The 16,647-nt window shown below is 43.3% G+C and overlaps 1 protein-coding gene across 1 annotated transcript in view; it reads left to right on the top strand.

The window, feature by feature from the left end:
• ptprr (protein tyrosine phosphatase receptor type R) overlaps positions 1–16,647 on the top strand; it is a 69,952-nt gene that overhangs the window by 43,060 nt on the left and 10,245 nt on the right. Inside the window, exons 6-11 of the mRNA XM_052118072.1 lie at positions 1,092–1,281; positions 5,511–5,595; positions 11,613–11,692; positions 11,884–12,021; positions 12,101–12,211; positions 14,824–14,981. Coding sequence (XP_051974032.1) covers positions 1,092–1,281; positions 5,511–5,595; positions 11,613–11,692; positions 11,884–12,021; positions 12,101–12,211; positions 14,824–14,981 — 762 coding nt within the window. The remainder of the gene's footprint in view (positions 1–1,091; positions 1,282–5,510; positions 5,596–11,612; positions 11,693–11,883; positions 12,022–12,100; positions 12,212–14,823; positions 14,982–16,647) is intronic.

The following is a 16,647-nucleotide window of genomic DNA, read 5'->3' as shown; positions in this document are numbered from 1 at the left end:
CTTTTTGTGGTATTCTGTGTTTGATTAACGCCAGATGTAACAAGACCCCTGTCCTCCAAACAGTTCCACTTTTGACCCATCAGTCCACAGAACATTATCCCAAAAGTTTTGAGGTTCATCAAGGTGTGTTTTGGCCAAATTTAGATGAGCCTTTATTTTCTTCTGAGTTAGCAGTGGTTTTTGTCTCGCCACTCTTCCATGGTTGCCATTTTTGGCCAGTGTCTTTCTGATAGTGGAGTCATGAACAGTGACCTTTATTGATGCAAGAGAGGCCTGCAGTTCCTTGGATGTTGTCCTTGGCTTTTTTGTGACTTCCTAGATGAGACATCGCTGTGCTCATGGAGGAATTTTGGAAGGTCGGCCACTTCTGGGAAGGTTCACTACTGTGCCAAGTTTTCTCATTTGGAGATAATGGCTCTCATTGTGGTTCTTTGGAGTCCCAGAACCTTTGAAATAACTTTGTAACCCTTCCCAGACTGATGTATTTCAATCACCTTTTTCCTCATCATTTCTGGAATTTCTCTTGACCTTGGCATAGTATGCTACTGGGTGAGACCATTTAGCCAAATTCATGCTGCTTAAAAAATTATATTTAGGTGTTGATTCGATTGAACAGGACTGGCAGTAATCAGGCCTGGGTGTGTCTAGTCCAGCTGAATCCCATTATGAATGCAGTTTCATAGATTTGGGGATTTCGTAACTAAGGGGGCAAATACTTTTTCACACATGCACAGTTGGCATTGGATAAGTTTTTTGCTTTAATAAATAACATTATCATTTATAAACTGTATTTTGTGTTTACTCAGATTGCCTTTGTTTTATGTTAGATTTTGTTTGAATTTTTGAAACAATTTAGTATGAGATACACAAAAAAACAGGAGAAATCAGGATGGGGCAAATACTTTTTCAAAGCACTGTATTTGCATTGCACCATAAGAGCCTATATTGCAAAGGTTTGTGTTGATAAATTGGATTATAGGGCATTTTCAACATGTTTTCCATTGTGCTCAGAATGTGGCTTTCAGCAACAAAGGGTGCTGAATAAAAATGCATTGCTTTTTCTCTCACATATCCCTGTTATGTCTCTGCAGACGGGGTTCTAATGTCTCGCTGGTTCTGGATATGAGTGTTTTGGGTTCTGTGGAGCCTGTAAGTTGTGGGGTCATAACCCCTCGTGAACGTGCCACTCAAGAATACCTGCAGTCGGCCAGTCGGGGGCTTTTACGGCAGCAGCTTCGTGATGTCACACGCAACACCCAGATGCTGCATGCAGAGTTTGTAGTAAGTGACACTTCTGCACAACTAACAAATATGTGGTTGATGAAAGGAAATACTTTGAAGTTGACATGTCCTGTGGCTTGACATGCTAAACTCCATCTATTGCTATTTAAAATAGCATTTTGCTAGTTTTATAAATGTATAATTATAATACAAGCAGCTTTAATAATATTAGCTCATATTGCAGCTCATATTAATTAAGCGTATATATACGGAATATTTATACTGTTAATAAATTCATTTCTCACTCCACATGACCATTTAAATTGAAATAGTAAAGACAAAAAAGTTATTAAAAAAGAAATAGTGATCAGTTTAACCTAAAATACACTTTCTTTTATATCTACAATCTTGATGTTCATGGACACCTAATTTTCTGTTATCAGACAGTTTGTTTTTAATCTAATAGGGACCCCTAAATATTATGAACTCCTTGTAAGGGACCCCATTCCTAAAATTCAGGCAGCTATATATTTTCATGTTTAAAAACCAAGTCAAACAAGCTGGAAATGAAAAAAGTTGTTTGTGAAATTGAATAATTGGCTTTCATAATGTCACTGTACTAAGGTCAAAAGAAATAATTAAATTATCTGAACAAGCACATCTTTTTCTTGTCAATATTAGAGTAATGTTAGAGAGTGGTCGACCGATATGGGTTTTTTAATGGCCAATTCCGATATCCAGATGACAGGGTGGCCGATATATCACACAATTTACTATAGTAAATTACAAACATAAAATGTATGCTAAAATAAAATTAATAAACTCTTATTTAGCTCTATATATACTCAATTTCACACAAAACAAAAAAATAACATTATATTTTAAATGGTAGATAGCGGTTTCTTCTGATTTCTGTTCAGTCATCAAATTTTAGTAATTTATCTGCACATGAAGAAATTGTTAATATATTAGGAAGAAATAACAGTACAGTAGTCCAGCAACCATGGATGTCATGTGTGCAATTAACAATCACATTTACTCCAAAAATATTTAATCAAAGCAATTGTACATACAGTGCATAATGAATAAGACATTTACTTATAAAGCACACGTGAAGCGCTTTTACTTTGGGCTGCATCTAAAAACGTAGGCAGCGGACTTGCTACATTGCTGCCTAATCAGTTAATGGCTTAACTGACAATTGTTTTGAATGTATGGAACTCTTAAGGAAACTGACCTCCGAACAGTTTGAAAAGCACCTTATTTTCATCCTGCCTCCGTATACAGCCTCCGGAGGCAGCATTTTCCTGGTTTCGGACACAGCCTTGAAGTTGCACTCACGCGCTTGTGCAGATCCAGCATGAGCAACAATCTCCTGACAGTTTAAACGGCCTGGATCACCTGCTTGGTTTGCTACAGAGTGATTTTCTGCACACCGGTCTATTATTGATGTAACATGATGGCACTTAACAACAAAATGAACCATGACTGATCATTTACATGTCTCAGTTGCTTCACAAGCAAGCAGGCAATTCTCAACACCCTCAAGAACAAAATCGGCCAAACTGGAATATTTATATATTATTCGGCCTCTGCGATATATTGGTTGACCACTAATGTTAGATGCATAAACCTGAAGTCCTTAGAAAGCAGAAAGAAATTGTAATTAGGTCTATTTCAGTAAATGTTAACTTTTTAACTTTATAAAAAGTGTTGTTTCTCCAAAATTTTCCAAGGACCCCCTAGCACACATTTGCGGCCCCCTGAGGGTCCCCTGACCCCAGTTATCTAACCCTTGGTCTAATATTTGGGTGTTTCTTCAGCTTTGGCACTTTTTTCTTTAGCACTGTGGACTTCTAGACTGAGAAGTCTTGTTAAAACATAATCATTTGTGTTTAATTAATATATATATATATAATTTGTCTAGTAACAATATTCAACATAAATGTTCATGCATCACAGGAGATTAATGTAATTTTTTTCTGTAAGCCATGAAAATTCCCACCAGTGTCATTTTCAGCAGAAAATCTGTACTGTGTTTAATAGAATTCTCTGACCTAAATGCAAGACTCCTTTGTCTTGCTAAGGCTAATTTCATTGCTAACATTTGATGTATCCTAAATACACTAAATAAAATATTTTTGCAGCATGATTGGAAATGTTGCCCTTTGAAAATATTCTGCTCTAAAATTGATGTTTACCGGTTCTTTGATTTTTCTTTGTATTCAATCATATTCAATCTCAAGCATGTTCTTAACTGACACTTCATTTCAATAACTTCTGAAAAAACTTTATTACTGGAAAATTGTTTGGTGGGGTGGAAATGACACTACAACTGTGGGACAGTCGTAATTTTAGAAAAATGTATAAAAATCCTTTTCACACAATAAATATTAAAAAGTTGTATTCCCTATCTGTTACTCACTCGACGTTGTGTCGATGTAGTGACATTAGGGGTCGCCCTTGGTAGCCCCAAACACCTCTGATCTTTGAGAAAAGGCCAATTGGAATTGGCGAGTGGAATTTGCATGCCACTCCCCCACCTTCAGGTGTGGTCAACCAGTCGCAGGCCAACGCGGAGTTGGCGCCATGCTTGTCCAGATGGCTGTGAGCGTTGTGCTGGAGTGGAACCCTCCACCCCACCCTGAACCTTTGCAGCTTGACGATTGGTTCCTGTGCTCGGAGTGCTGCTCACAGCCACGTCCCTTTCTTCCCGGAGGTGCATGATGATCTCACAAGGTCGTGGGGGGCACCTTTTGCTACCCGGGCCCGATCTCTGAGCTCCTCGCTCTCACTACCATCGATGGCCCACCCAGACTTGGTTCTCGGACCTCACACTCTTCCCCTGAGGAGGGGCACCATCTGGCACATGTGACCAGACCTATTTCCATGGTCCTACGGGGCCTGCAGGGAGCCCCGTTTGAGCCCCTGAGTCAGTTGAGCTAAAGTGGTCTCTTTGAAGACTACCCTTCCTGAATGCACTCACGTCCATCAAGAGACAACTGGCCGGGTGTACCGCTTGCGTACAGCACATATCCCATCCTGGAGGGTGAGATGTGTGCTTATTATCCCCTAGCCGTGTTCACGAGGTCGTGGACCCTGGAAGTCCTTCCTCCTTAGCCCTGTGGCAGACGAGTTTGCTGAAAAAACTCGATGCCAGCCCAGTACGTGTGCTATTAGGCCCTGTACTGGTGTTGTTGCTCCACATGCGCTGGTTGCTGTTTGTAACCCAGTGTCACAAATGTATCTTCCCCTCTGCCACCGGTCGCCGTGTTTGTAGAGCTCATCCCCTCTGGGTAGGACCTGCCACTTGGACTTCTCCACATGCGACACTGCCGACAAGACTCGGTAAGGCCATGTGACTTTTTTCCACACAAAGAATACCACTCGCGAGGACTGTTGTCTCTGTGGAGTCTTCCCCTTGGGAACCCCCCAAGGTGTTTGGGTATCCCAAGGGTGACCCCTAGTGTCACTACATCGACACAACCTCTTGTTCCCTCCATCAGGGAACGGAGGTTACGAAAGTAACCAGGACATTTTAATTTCACTCTTCGTTTAGATGATCATAGCTATAAACTTTTAATAATCTCTATTTTTATAATGGATTTTCTAAGTTTAATATTGAAAGTCTGGGCCTGGGACAAGACTAAAACAGTAAAATAAAAAAGGCTTTTGAAAAGTACCAAAAATAAACGATGACATCCTGGTAAACAGTTTTTTTTAATGTTTTTATTGACCTTCATATTACATAAAGAAAAAATGTGAAATCTGTTAATTTTAACGAAAAGCAATATTTGGGATGTGAAAGTCCTTGAAGTTGAAGAAACACCCATATATTTCTATGCTTTGTGTTTGATCAGTCACTTTTAATTTCCAGTGGTGCCAGAATATATGTGTTTCATTGGATTTGTGATATATTTACCCTCTCTTTTCTTCATGTTTGCTGAAAACTGCTGTAGCAGTAAGCATTTTAAACTAACGTGATCTAAATAATTATTTTATTCTAGGTATTTCAGTCTGAATCCTCCTCTTACCAGTCGTTAAAACGTTCAACTTTGCTACAAGTATTATGCTTCACTTTAATCAGTGATCGTATCCCGGACCCTCTTGGTTGTTTTTGGCATCCAGCTACTAGTCAACGCCTATATTTTAATGACAATATATTTAATGGATGATTTGTGGGATATCCTAGTCCAATACACTGATATCTAAGATCAAGATTTTGGACATTTAAATGTTTTGACCATTTTGCTAAGTTGAGCTTGTGTTTCACAATACTTTTTTCACAGGAAATTCCAATGAACTTTGTGGATCAAAAAGAACTGGATATCCCAAATCATGGATCAAAAAACAGATACAGGACCATTTTGCCAAGTAAGTATCAGATATCCTAACACTTCATTGTATGTCATTATTGTTCACATTATTTATTACCATGGCAATGCCACTGAGAGAAAGCATGTGCAATCTCTTCGGCATCACAGTGCCACAGTTATGAAATAGAGATCCCATTATGACATCATAGGGCCCCCATTATGACACAATCAGGGTTCCCAAGTGTCCTGGAAAACCTGGAATTTTGCATTGCAGTTTTCCAGTCATAGAAATGTCATGGAAAAATGTAAAAAATATCTAAATGCCCTGTAATATAATTATTTGTCCTGGAAAATATTTTAAAATAATAAAAGTGTTTGATGATTTTGCTAACAATGTTGTAGTTTTATGTACAAAAACATGGAATGATCGGGACTCGGAATAGGATTCAAATACACAAATGCGGATAATTTTGTCACTGCCGGTGGCTGTGTATTGTAAACCAATGTCAAAGGTTAAGGGCACTTACACCCTCAAGATTGATTACAGCGGTGACCAATCGTGTGCTTGGCAATTGTGGTCCAACCGATGCAGATCGCTTGATTGGTTACAGCTACAGCCAATCGCGTGCTTGCCACGTGCACAGTGAGAAACGAGACACCCATGAACCTTCTCATTCATAAACAAAAGGAATGACCTGGTACATGTACATGAGGGGCATGTTGTTCGTTTAATTCAGCATCGGCATATGAGTCTACATTGTTCATCATAGAGAGAAAAGGGCGGAAGAGCTATTAATGTGTAAAAGTAACTGACGTATATACATGTTGAGGGGCTTTCACATGACTCGCGTCATTGCTGCAGAATACATTGAAGTCTATGAAGAGACGCGTCAGTACAACCTCGACTCCAACCTCACACCAAATTGTTTTTCACACGTTATTGCCTCATAAATGATGTCTTTGAAAGTACAAAGCTATAATAAATATTTTCAAACTTTTCAAAGAGATATTGAAGGTCTCAAAAATATTGAATTAATTATTACCTTATCGTTTCAGAGTATCCAGAGACCCCAATTATTGAACTACAGTAATTACATTTACCCCCCAAAACTACAAAAAATGCTAAGACATAACGAGTCCTCTTTTTAATTTCTGCAATCAAAGAATTTGCCATTTTGTCTCTTCCAAATACATTTTCAATGTTTATTGTGCACACCTCCCACTTTCTTGCATGGCAAGCTCGTAAATTTGCCCCTCTGTGACGCTTTCTGCAATGCTCGTCATGTGGAGGGCAGAGCACCGTTGACCGTGTCGTTGAGCGGAGCGTTGACACCTCGAAAACAACTCACGTGAAATACGCACAAAATACGAATATCAAGTCAAGTCAAGTGGTTTTTATTGTCGTTTCAACCATATACAGTTAGTACAGTACACAGTGAAATGAGACAACGTTCCTCCAGGACCATGTGCTACATAAAACAACATAGGACAAACCCAGAACCACATGATTATTTTAAGTTGTGAGTTCTTGTCATAAAAAAATACTGTATATAATATAGTAAACATGTGAACAAATGGGTTATGTCTGTTGTACTGTGTGTGTCAAGCACTATTGTAAACAGACTTGCATGCATGGATAATCACGCTCATTCAGCTTCTGTGAATATATACTGTATGGGTTTTAAACAGTTAACATGGTGCTTTTGTGATAGTTTGGTTGTCTCTTTCAGAAAACAAACATATTATATGCCTTAAAAGTCTGTTTGAGTTGCTGTTTGTGTGAATAAACCTCATCTGCACATATTAAGTAGACGTGGCATTTGCACGGGAAGATTGTGTTTATATATGATGACATTAAAGCAGGGAACTGTTATCATGGTACTTTAGTGACAATTTGGCTGTTTATTACATAAAAGAAACTTTTTATTATGTGATTGAAAAGACTCTGAGTAGCTGTTTGTTTGACAAATGGCAACCGCTGCTAATGTAAACTAATGGCCGCACGCATCGGAGGAAGATCGCTTTTGATGTATTGACTGTGCTTTTAAGAGCTTGGAAACTTTTTATCGTGGTACTTTGGTGACGAGTGGGATGTATATAAAATAAACTTATTCTGTGGTTTAAAACACTGAATGAGTAACTGTTTGCGTGAATATAAATTACAGACGCTTGAACAACGCAGCTTGTAACGTAACTAGCTGTTACAGAAATACATATGCATGACACTACTCTGTGGGCCCCTGTTTTTAAATGTGTGATGGTATGTATGAAAGGATTAAACAAAAAAAGTATCTGATTTATTTGAATAAATAATCTGGAAGTGATGCACATTTCAAAATGATTGTGTAAAGACAGCCACTCATACACTGAAAACACCTCATCATGTGCACTCCTGCGTGTGTGAGACAATTGAAACAGAGGACACTCTGAAGTGGACAGCACATACAGACTATGTATTTATTCAATTGGATATTTACGGGGATTCATATTTACACTGGGCCATGGAGCAAACTGCTTATCTGGAGGTGAGAAAGTACTGTAAAAAAAAAAAAAACAGAAACGGCAAAATAAAAGCTCAATTTGTTTTTGCTTAAATATTACACATAATGTTATGTTGGTCACATAAAGTGTCCTGGAAATGTCCTGGAAAATTGTGCCTTGAAAAGAGTGGGAACGCTGATAATTGAGGCTTCATTATGGCATTATAAATGCTCCTTTGTAACATCATTGAAGCCTCATTATGACATCATAGAATGGCAATTATGACATCATTTAGGCCTCATTATGACATCATAAAGCCCACATTATGACATGATAAAGAGGCCCATAGTGACATCATAGAAGGCATATTATGACATCAAAGAATGCCAGTTATGACATAATTGAGGTATTATTATGACATAGAGACCCAATTAGGACATCATAGTGGTCTCATTATAAAATTCTTAGAGACCACATTACGAGATCTTCGAGGCCTCATTATGGCATCATAAAGCCCCCATTATGACATCACGAAGAGGCCCATTATGACATCATAGAAACCCCATTATGACATCATATAGTCCCTATCATGACATAACAGACACATACAAATTTACAAATGTGTGTTGTACACTGAAATTCTTGGATGTTATGTGTCAAAAAAAGAAGAAAATAATTCATATACAAGACATTAAATGTGATGTGGAGTGAAACTATATGAAATAAAGGGTACAGAAGGAAAAGTAAACAGAAAGGGGCTTTAATGTATTTAGCATGTGGACTACTTCTGTAATGATGAGTCATCGGAGTTGAGATCCATGTGCAGCATAATTAATAATAATGTAAACAGGTAAACAGGCAAAGGTCAATCACCAGCAGTAGCAGTATCCAAGGATAATCAAAGGGGGGGTCACAAACAGGCAAGAGGTCAGGGCAGAGAGCAAACAATCAGAGTAGTAGTCCAGGTAAACAGTAGTAAACGTAGGCTGGCAGCAGAGAATCAAACGGGGAAATCAGGCAGGTATCAAATATAGACAGGTAATAAATACAAGGAATAACGCTCAGAAATGTATGCAGTGCAAAACAAGACTTCGCAAAGATAGCGAGTGAGAGCGAGTTTTAAATAGCAGCGTAGATGAGGAACAGGTGAGCAGGTAATTAGTGACAAGTACGGGGATTATGGGAAATGGAGTCCAAAGAGTAAAAGACAATACCAGTGTGATGGAGACCTCTGGTGGTGAGCAGGAGGAACAACAGAGGTGTGATTCATGACAGAGCCCCCTCCCTGCGAGCGGCTCCTGGCGGGGACCAAAGAATCAGAGCAGATCAGGTAGAAGGCCATGAGACCAGGGATACTAGGGCAGGTCAGGTGGTTGGCCAAGAGACCAAGGGAGCAAGAGCAGGCCAAGCGGATGGCCATGAGACCAGGGATAATAGAACAGGTCAGATGTATGGTCAGGAGACCAAGGGAGCCATAGCAGGCCAGGTGGATGGCCATGAGACCAGGGATACCAGAGCAGGTCAGGTGGACAACCAGGAGTCCCAGAAGACCAGAGCAGATCAGATGGACGACCAGGAGTCCCAGAAGACCAGCTCAGGTTGGGGACTGGATCAGAAGGCCTTGTTGGTGGCCACAAGGCTGAAATTTGAGCTCTAGGAGACTCAGAGGGTGGAGCCGTTGATGGAGAAGCCATGGGAGGCTCGAGGGTCAAAGCTGTAGAAGGCAGAGCCATGACAGGCTCAAGGCCAACAGTCCAGGATGACTGGACCACCTCTGTGGTCGTGAACACTGGCAGAGACCCGGAGACGACCTCTGTGGTCGTGAACATGGGCAGAGTCTCGGAGATGACCTCTGTGGTTGTGAACATGGGCAGAGTCTCAGAGATGACCACTGTGGTCTTGAACATGGGCAGAGTCTCTGAGACCTCCGGCAGGCTGAAGTTGGCAGTGCAGGCTCTGGCACGGACTAGGCTGGCAACGCTGGCTTTGGGAAGGACGAGGCTGGCAACACTGGCTCTGGGACGGACAAGTCTTCCAGTTAATTTGCCATGGTAGGTATGTGCGTTGGCTCGTTGGCCGTGGCAGGCATGGGCGTTGGCTTGTTGGTCATGGCCGTGACATGGCAGGGAGCAGACTCTGGCTCGTTGGCCATGACGTGGAACTCTGGCTCGGCAGCCATGACGTGGAACTCTGACTCGGCAGCCATGACGTGCAACTCTGGCTTGGCGGCCATGACGTGGAACTCTGGCTCGTCGGCCATGATGTGGAACTCTGGCTCGGCGGCCATGAAGTGGAATAAAGTCATGGAAGGCAAGGGCACTGTCAGTTTGTGGGACAGAGTCCTTTTGGCCCTTCTCACCGATATTACTGGCAGATAGTTCAACTTAGAGACAAGGGCTTTGAAGGTCTTTTAGCAATGAGTCGTGGAAGACTGGATTGTGGAATGGCGTGGAGCATTATCTTGAAGAAGATTAGATGATTGATTTCCGGCATCCTCGTCTCCTATTGTATGTTTTAATGCAGCACGAAATCGTTAGAGGAATTAGTTGAACGTTGGGAATGTTGCGCTGTCACCATCCTATACTGCTACAATCCAGTCCAATGCCTTACCAGTAAGCAGCGAACAAACAAAGGAAATGCGGCTCTCATCAGTGGGGTATAGTGTGGGTTGGTGATTAATAAACAGGGAACATTGGAGTAGAAAACATTCACATTTGGCTGATGACCCATCGAATTTCTCAGGAAAGGCTGAATTTTCTGACTGGTTTGTGGTGAATGTGCTAGGTGAAACTGGGTGAGCCACTGGATTGGATGAGGAAGCTGATGGGTTTAATGCTGGCAAACAGGATTTGCAAAGTTTTAACAAGCCCCTCTGATAGTGAGTTCAGCTGATAAAGCTGTTGGTGGTGTGCGGCCAGCACATTCGCTTGCGCTGAGACCTAAGAGGCGAGTTGCAGGAAAGCCACTGGATCATTTTGTGGCGAAGTCTTCTGTAATGATGAGTCATCGGAGTTGAGATCCATGTGCAGCTTTATTAATAATAATGTAAACAGATAAACAGGCAAAGGCCAATCACCAGCAGTAGCATGATCCAATGATAATCAAAGGGGTGGTCACAAACAGGCAAGAGGTCAGGGCAGGCAGCAAACATTCAGAGTAGTAGTCCAGGTAAACAGTAGTAAACGTAGGAGAGAATCAAACAGTGGCTAATAACAGCAGGGAATAATGCTCAGAAATGTATGCAGGGCAAAAGAAGACTTCACAAAGATAGCTAGTGAGAGTGAGTCTTAAAGAGCTGTGTAGAAAAGGAACATGTGAGCAGGTAATTAGTGACAGGTACGGGGATTATGGGAAATGGAGTCCAAAGACAATACCAGTGTGATGGAGACCTCTGGTGGTGAGTAGGAGGAACAACAGAGGTGTGATTCATGACAACTTCTGTTCAATGTGATGTGTGTGGTATTAACACACTTAATATTAACTGGTTCAGTACCTTCTAAAGAAAATGTTCGCACATAGGGTGTTTGAATTGTAATTTGTAAAATGTTTTGACCAGGCTTACACTGGTGTTTGCTGTTTGGTGTTTTAATTTAGATCCACATTCCAGGGTTCTTCTTAAGACTAAGAATACCAACGACCTGCTCAGCAGTTACATTAATGCCAACTACATACGAGTAAGTTCAGTGACAAATACATACACTCATTTCTCATAACAAAGACTCTTCATGTCTAGCAATCTACAGTATAAGAAAATTAACACAGAAAGAAGAATGACAATGACCTCCCCAAAAGGAAAATTCTGTCATGACTTACCGTCAACCCATAAGACATGCAAAAGTACCAATACAGTGTGTTTCTTATCCAGGGTTATCTTGGAGATGAGAGGGTGTTCATTGCCACTCAGGGTCCAATGATCAACACAGTGAATGACTTCTGGCAGATGGCCTGGCAAGAGGACTGTCCTGTCATCGTCATGATCACCAAACTCAAAGAGAAAAATGAAGTAATTCTCAATAAACATATCTAAAATTTATAATGTTTCTGTGCATGTGCAAAGTAATGACACTGTTGTACTGTTTCAGAAATGTGTTCTGTACTGGCCTGAGAAGAGAGGGATCTATGGGAAGGTGGAGGTCTTCATTAACAATGTGAAGGAATGTGACCACTATATCATTCGCAGCCTGATACTGAAGGTACTTGCATTGCTTACTACTTTGTAAGCTAAAGTTTATTTGGAAGAGTGACTAAATAATAATGATACTGTGATCTGTTTTTGTGGCAAGTTTCGCTCAAGGATATGGCACTAGACTGGAGCTGTCAACTTCAAAATGATGAAAACTCATAAAATATGAGTTAAAAGGAATATTTTAAATTTGGTATTGATGTGTGGTGTACATATCACAAAAAATGGTAATAGAGCGCAACAGTCTTTTTCCAGAAGTAAAAATCTTTGTAAAAAGCTTCAAGGTCATTAATCAATATGCTTCCATTGAAGTAATCCGTCCACATTATTCCAGTTTAATTTTTTTAGAAATCATGTTTAATCCGTCCACATTATTCCAGTTAAATTTTTTTAGAAATCATGTTTAATAGCAGAATTCCTGGTGGAAAACTACACCACCCATGACCCTGAAGAAAAAGATCCACCAATCAGAGAATCACGGTAAACAAACCAACCCAAACAAGTGCTGCAGCTGACTGCAATACAGTATATATATATTTCTACACTTTTAAAACTATTTATTTAAAGTTGTTGATTATATTTTTCCAACATTTAATTAACATTTAATTTGATGAAGTTATTCACAATGCTTCATGGGCTTGTTATCACGGAATGAAGAAGCAGGACCCAAAATCAGAGTTAAAAGGAAGTCAGGTTCCAGACACCACGCTCCTGAAATGAAACAAGACAAAACATGACACAATTCCCCTAAACGGAAACATCATACAATACACAAGACAGAGAAAACAAGCACTAACATAAAACAGAAAACACAACAGAATCATAGTGAGGGAAACCAGGGAGGGAACTTAAGGAAAGGGGCGGGGTCCGGCAGCATGAGAGGAGGCCTCATGGCAAAGGCAGGGTCAGGCGGCCTGGGAGGAGGCCTCAGGGCAGAAGGGGCAGAGAACTGGGTGGAGGCTGCTGGACAGCTAACAGAGGACTGGCAGTGGCAGGGGAACAGCCTTCGTGGCTTTGAGCATAGGAGTGACAGGAGAATGGCCTCTGTGGCCAGGGGCACTAGCAGTGACAGGGGATCAGCCTTCGTGGCTGTGAGCACAGGCAGTCAACCTCTATGGTCGTGGGCACTGGCAGTGACAGGAAAATGCCCTCCGTGGCTGTGACCACAGGCAGCAACTGGGAATGGCCTCAGTGGACCGGAGCACTGGCAGTGACTGGGGAACAGCCTCCGTGGCCGGGAGCGCTGGCAGCAGCTCATGAACAGCCCCCGTAGCCGGGAGCGCTGGCAGTGACTGGGGAATGGCCTCCATGGCTGGGAGTGCTGGCAGCGACAGGGAAACAAGAGCCCCCCTCCTCCTCCTCTTTCGGGCGGCCAGGAGCACTGCTGTGGGAGAGGCCGTCATGACCAAGGACGCTGGCACTGTGGCGGCCGAGGCTTCAGGTGCTGATTCTGGGGTGGTCGAGGCTTCCGGCTCTGGCATGGACGAGGCTTCAGGCGCTGGCTCTGGGATGGACGAGGCTTAAGGCGCTTGCTCTGGGATGAAGGAGACTGGCTCATAGACCGTGGCAGACATAGGCGCTGGCAGCAGCAGGGGAATGGCCTCCGTGGCCGTGGATGCAGGACCCAAAAGCAGAGTTTAAAATAAGGGGATTTATTTAAACAAAAACTAAGGCTAAATCCAACAGAATCTCCCACAAGGGGGAAAAACAAAGATAAACTACCCTGTAGGGGAAACAGACAAGGTTGCGGCAGAGGAGAATGGGGCACAGGACTGACTGGACCGAGATGGGACACAACAGGACTGACATAGGGGAGCAAACAAGGTGAACTGGCACTGAACAGCACATACAAGGAGGCTAAAATAGGGAGAGAAATCAAATGGGTTAATGGGACATGTGAGGCAAATTAACTAATAATACGCAAACAAGGAGGCGGGGCATACGTAAGAAAGAGAGACACGTGGCGATACACCCGAATGGCATGAGCACACAACGCCAAGTCAATGAGGCAATATATGCCCATATTCTCACACTAAACAAAACTTGAGTGTACATCACGAGGAAAACGCCACGCGATGCATGCAAGAGATGACAAAAACAGGACAGGACACCTGTGCAAAAGTTCAGCCACACACACACCCGACACCTTAGACCGAAGTGACCGAACCTCATAACAACATGAAGACAGCTCGTGACCTGGGCGCGCAACGTGAGCGCGAACCTGTGTTCGCAAAAGATGCTGCCAAGATGACATATGTGCGATGTACCCACGTCAGTATAAGACAGACATGGGGCAGGAGTATCTGGATCCCGACACAGACCGAAACAGAATCAGACAGGAAGTAAGGATCCAGTCACCATGCTCCTGACATGAAACAAGACAGGCCGAAGAGCGCACGGCAGGGAATACAACCAAAACCATGTGCTCACACAAAGACAGACAATGAAACACAAGACAGACACGGGACGATAATGCCAATTATGTGACAATTGTAGTTATTTCCCTCATTAAAGTTGTTAAGTATACAGTCTTAAAGTCTTGTATCTTTGTCTTTTCATCAGAGTTTCAAATACTTTTATCAAATCATTTTGCATATGATTCTGTTGTTTTTATTTCCTTAGCATGGAGGCCAGAGTCGTAAAGTCCAGCACTACTGGTACACCTCATGGCCAGATCATAAGACCCCAGAGAGTGCCGGACCCCTGCTGCAGTTAGTGAATGATGTTGAGGAGGACAGGAAAACTTCAACATCCTCTGGACCAGTTATTGTTCACTGCAGGTACAAGAACATACCAGCATAAATGGATATTCAGACAGACATTATCCCAGAGGGGAAATTAAGTGGCACAGTGATAAACAAACAATGCATCCATAACAAAGAATAAACACAAATGAGATCTCATTAATTTCTCATTTGTTTCTTCTAAACAGCAATGAGATTAAATGGAGAGCAAACAGCGATTTTGCTGAAGTCTCCTGCGTCTCGGAGGTTTCTCCTGAGAAAAAGCAGTTCCCCGTCTGTCACTCAGTCGACGTTGTGTCGCTGAGTTGACACTAGGGGTCGCTCCTGCGGAGCACGGCCATCTCTGATTTTGAGAAAAGGCCAATGAGAATTGGCGTGTGGAATTTGCATGCCACTCCCCCGGACATGCGGGTATAAAAGGAGTGACGCTGCAAATACACATCAGATATCTTTTTCGGAGCCGAGAGAGCAGTCATAGAGCTGAATTCCTCTGCTGTTCCATTCATCTCTGCAAGCTGTTGGCTTTACGGCGCTTTCCAGCGGTCCTCCCCTCAGCATACTACGTTGTGCTGAGCATACACCCCTGGGCGTTTCAGCAGCTGATAAAAGAGTTACGGAGTGAATAACTTCGTTTATATAAACATTTGTACTCTCGTATACATATATATATATAAAAAATAAAAAAAAAACATTAAAAGAGTGGCACAAACGGTGAAGCGTCTTTTTCAAGATGTCTTTCCGTTTGTGTGTGTTTCCTGGTTGCGGTCGTTCTCTCTCCCCGTCTGATGGCCACGATCGCTGCCTCTTGTGCCTGGGTTCCACTCACGCAGAGTCAGCGTTCGTGGATGGTTCATGCTCTCACTGCGAGAGCATGCCCATGGCTACGCTGCGGTCGCCCCTCGCACTCGCCTGACGACGATGAGATTTCGATCGCGGCATCGGAGAGCGGGTTTGTCATGTCTGACGCTGAAGACTCCACTGAGCTCCCACCCTCGGGTGCGGCAGCCGCGAACCCTCGCGGCTCGACGATTGGTTCCTGGGGCCGGAGCGCCGCGTACCGCCACGCTCCGCCCCCGTTCCTTTCTTCCCGGAGGTGCATGAGGAGCTTACGCGCTCGGGGCGCGCGCCTTTCACTGCCCGCACACAAGCGGTAAGCTCCTCCGCTCTCATTACCCTCGACGGCGGGGCGGCAAGGGGCTACACGGCGATTCCCCAGGTGGACCAAGCGGTCGCGGTGCACTTATGCCCGCAAAACGCCTCCACCTGGCGGAACCGCCCGACGCTTCCGTCCAGGGCCTGTAGGCTGACGTCGTCTCTGACGGCTAAAGCCTACAGCGCTGCTGGACACGCCACCTCCGCCTTACATGCCATGGCACTCCTGCAGGTGCACCAAGCCAAGGCACTTAGAGAACTACACAAGGGTAGTCCTGACCCGGGTCTAATGCAGGAGCTGCATTCGGCGACCGACTTCGCCCTCCGGGCAACGATGGTCACGGCGCGGGCTCTCGGGCAGGCGATGTCCACCTTGGTGGTCCAGGAGCGCCACCTATGGCTCAACCTGGTCGAGTCACGAGAGGTTTCCTTGACGCCCCCATCTCCCAGGTTGGGCTGTTTGGCAACACCGTTGGAGACTTCGCCCAGCAGTTCACAACGGTAAGGAGGCAGACGGAAGCTATACAGCACATCCTGCCCAGGCGGAGCT

The sequence above is a fragment of the Xyrauchen texanus genome, chromosome 45, assembly GCF_025860055.1.
Source record: "Xyrauchen texanus isolate HMW12.3.18 chromosome 45, RBS_HiC_50CHRs, whole genome shotgun sequence".
In the NCBI taxonomy this organism is placed as follows: Eukaryota; Metazoa; Chordata; class Actinopteri; order Cypriniformes; family Catostomidae; genus Xyrauchen; species Xyrauchen texanus.
Note: the sequence above shows the minus strand (reverse complement) of the source record. Positions and strands in the feature narration are given on the sequence as shown.